The sequence below is a fragment of the Austrofundulus limnaeus genome, unplaced genomic scaffold (assembly GCF_001266775.1).
Source record: "Austrofundulus limnaeus strain Quisiro unplaced genomic scaffold, Austrofundulus_limnaeus-1.0 Scaffold1628, whole genome shotgun sequence".
Classification (NCBI taxonomy): domain Eukaryota; kingdom Metazoa; phylum Chordata; class Actinopteri; order Cyprinodontiformes; family Rivulidae; genus Austrofundulus; species Austrofundulus limnaeus.
The window spans coordinates 36,361-39,803 of record NW_013954030.1 but is presented as its reverse complement, the minus strand read 5'-3'; the positions used below and the strand labels follow the sequence as shown (position 1 = coordinate 39,803).

Here is a 3,443-nt window from a genome sequence, read left to right as displayed (position 1 = left end):
GATCCACAGAGTTCAGGACCTCCAGATCCAGGCTTTATTTATTTATTTATTTATTTATTTATTTATTTATTTATTCGTCAGAATTTTGTTTAACCTGTTCAGGACTTATCAGGACTCTGTATATATTTTAAACTCAGTATTTTGTTGCCCTCACCCTGTAATAAACTGCTGTAGTTCCTCACAGCACCACTAGATGGCGACGCTTCATTTCCTTTCTGTGAACCTTCACTGAAGCAGATCGATCTGAGTTATTTAAGTTTTATCAAGTACTTGGACTAAAATAACTAAGTAAAAGTAAAAATCACTGAGGAGAAAAGTACTTCAGTAAAAGTCATTAAACTGTTCACAAAAATCAGGAAAGTAAAAGTATTATTACACACCTCTAAGAAATAAACGGTTGGATTTATTTAAGCCTTTAACTGTTTGTTCCACTATAAACAGACCTGCTTCTGCCTCGAAACCTTCCCAGACACTACCACAGGCTTTTATTTTGAAAACTACCGCAGGCTTTTATTTTGAAAACTACCGCAGGCTTTTATTTTGAAAACTACCGCAGGCTTTTATTTTGAAAACTACGGTGTCAAACAACTTCCTGTGGTTCTTTAGTTTACAACCTTTAGTTTATAAAAACTAAAACATCTGGAAAGATTTTAATGAGTTTCAGAGGAGGACCCAGCTGGACCCACTAAACCAGGTCAGGTAAACATGAAGCCATCAGGTGTATCAACAGAACACCAGCAGAACTCCAGGTGGTTCTGGAGGAGACGGTAGTATTTTTCAGTCCGTTTGGACCCCAGAACCACAGATCCCCCCCAGGGGGGTGGGGCTTCAGGGGCAGTTACAGATCCCGCCCCCGGGGGAGGGGCTTCAGGGGCAGTTACAGATCCCGCCCCCCCGGGGGAGGGGCTTCAGGGGCAGTTACAGATCCCGCCCCCTGGGGGGTGGGGCTTCAGGGGCAGTTACAGATCCCGCCCCCTGGGGGGAGGGGCTTCAGGGGCAGTTACAGATCCCGCCCCCCGTGGAGAGGGGCTTCAGGGGCAGTTACAGATCCCCCCCCGGCTTCAGGAGCAGTTACAAATCCCGCCCCCCAGGGGGAGGGGCTTCAGGGGCAGTTACAAATCCCGCCCCCCGCCTCTCTGATGCCCACCTCCGGCTGCAGGAGCCTCCTGCTGGACCAGAACCTCCCTCAGCTCCTGGACCTCCTGGGTGAGTCGCTCCACCAGAGGGAGGTCCGACGGGACCACCAGCTGCCTCTGCAGGTCCTGCAGGTCACAGAAACAGACTCAGAGACCACCATAAAGTCCAGCCCGGACCCCAAGCAGGGGAGTTCCTGCTGCGGCCATTTTGAGGGACAAGGAGTGAAACCAGAACACTGACCCGGATCAGGTCCTCCTTCAGGTTCAGAGTCCTGCTGAGCGAGTCCAGCTGGACCGCCTGACTCCTGCTCAGGTCCTGGTTCTCCTGCTCCCTCCTCAGGGCCAAACGCAGCTCCTCCTGCAGTACCTGCAGCTCTGGACCCGAGCCCTGCTGGGATCCAGAACCTGAGCCCAGCTGTCTGCGGAGCTCCTGGATCCTGGAGGTCCGCTCGGCCAGAACTTCTCCGAACTGGGCCGCCGAGTCCTGCAGGGAGACCGTGGACTCTTAGTCCCTGTGAAACTTACCTAACGGGTCGGGCTTCTGGTCCACTACTGTACCTGAAGGTACTGGTCCCTGCAGCTGATGGTTCTGAGCAGATCCTGGACCTGGTCCTGATGCTCCTGGGCCTGACGGGTCCGGTCGGCCAACACTTCCTGAAAGAGGCGGTCCTTAAGCTGGAGGCGGGCCTTCAGCTCCTCCAGAACCTGGCTGGGAACAGAGCGGACTGGAGCCAGCAGGGAGCAGCGCAGGTCCTGCAGCCGACAGGAAGATGACCGTCAAAATAAAAGCCTCAAATTAAAATTAAACCTTTACAGTCTTATTTTGAAATTTGCTGAGTGGACCTGCAGCCAGCCCGGTTCTGCTGGACTTTAAGAGACATTAAAATGGTTTTGGACCTGAACCTCCTGGGTCCGAGCCCGGAGCGCCTCCTGCAGCTGGTCCATGAGGACGTCCCTCTCCCTGAGGATCCGGGTCTGCCGGTCCTCTCCGTCCTGCTGCTGTCTCTGGACGGTCCTCCAGGCCTCAGAGACCCGGTCCAGTTCCAGAACCTTCCCCCTCAGCAGCGCCTCCAGACTCTGGGACACAAAGAGACAGTTAGTCCTCCTGAGGACACAGTGAGACAGTCTGAGGCGGGACACGTGTCCAGCAGGAGACATGATGCTGGACATACAGAGATGGTCTCCTCGTTGTTGGACAGGACGCAGCGCTGACGGTCCAGATCCAGGTCCTTCTCCCGGATCAGCAGCTGAAGACTACGGCAGTCCTCGTCCTTCTGCTCCTCGGATCGGATCTTCTCGTCCAGGGCTCGCTGCAGGTTGGACAGAGACAGGATCAGAGACAGGATCAGAGACAGAGACAGGGACAGGATCAGAGACAGGATCAGAGACAGGATCAGAGACAGAGACAGGGTCAGAGACAGGGTCAGAGACAGGATCAGAGACAGGATCAGAGACAGAGACAGGGTCAGAGACAGGGTCAGAGACAGGATCAGAGACAGGATCAGAGACAGGATCAGAGACAGAGACAGGGTCAGAGACAGGGTCAGAGACAGAGACAGGATCAGGATCAGAGACAGGATCAGGGACAGAGACAGGGTCAGGATCAGAGACAGGATCAGGATCAGAGACAGGATCAGGGACAGAGACAGGGTCNCTGGTCCTGCAGACCGGACCGGACCTCCTGCAGGACGACCTGCAGCTCCTGCAGAACCCACATACATAGACTGAGACTGGACCTGGAGCAGAACTGGACCAGGACCAGGACCAGGACCACCCACCTGGTTGTGTGTCTCTGTGTCCCTCCTGTGCTGCAGGCTCTCCTGCAGGTCTGTCTCCAGCCTCTGCAGGGCCCGGTTCTGGTCCTCCATGGCCTGCTGCAGCTCAGAGACCTGCACACAGAACCACACGGGTTTGGACCTGGTCCTGGTCCCTCCAGGTCCCTCCCGGTCCCGCTAGTCTTACCTGGCTCTCCTTGGCACTGAGGGTGGCGCTGAGGTTCTGGATGAGCCGGTCCTGCTGCTGGGCCTGGTCCCGGGCCGAGCCCAGCTCCATGTCCCAGAGACACTGCTGCAGGTCCTGCAGGACAGCACACAAGCTGAAGGTTCTGGTTCTGGTTCTGCTGGGCTCTGCTGGGACTCAAACCTGGGTTCTGGTCTCACTCTCTCTGATCTTGGCCTGCAGAGACCCGGCCCGGTTCTGGGCCTTCTGCAGCTCCCCGACACACTGATCCGCAGTGCTGTGGTACTGACCCAGTTGCTGGTCCATCAGGACCTGCTGGTCCACTGGGACCTGCTGGTCCACCAGAGA

General features: G+C 55.4%; 1 protein-coding gene across 1 annotated transcript in view; it reads right to left on the bottom strand.

Moving 5' to 3' along the window:
• LOC106535959 (myomegalin) overlaps window positions 1-3,443 on the bottom strand; it is a gene marked incomplete in the record, with an annotated part of 34,750 nt that overhangs the window by 23,600 nt on the left and 7,707 nt on the right. The window contains 8 exon segments of the mRNA XM_014033111.1: window positions 1,148-1,262; window positions 1,378-1,620; window positions 1,695-1,889; window positions 2,034-2,213; window positions 2,309-2,530; window positions 2,915-3,025; window positions 3,099-3,212; window positions 3,279-3,418. Coding sequence (XP_013888565.1) covers window positions 1,148-1,262; window positions 1,378-1,620; window positions 1,695-1,889; window positions 2,034-2,213; window positions 2,309-2,530; window positions 2,915-3,025; window positions 3,099-3,212; window positions 3,279-3,418 — 1,320 coding nt within the window.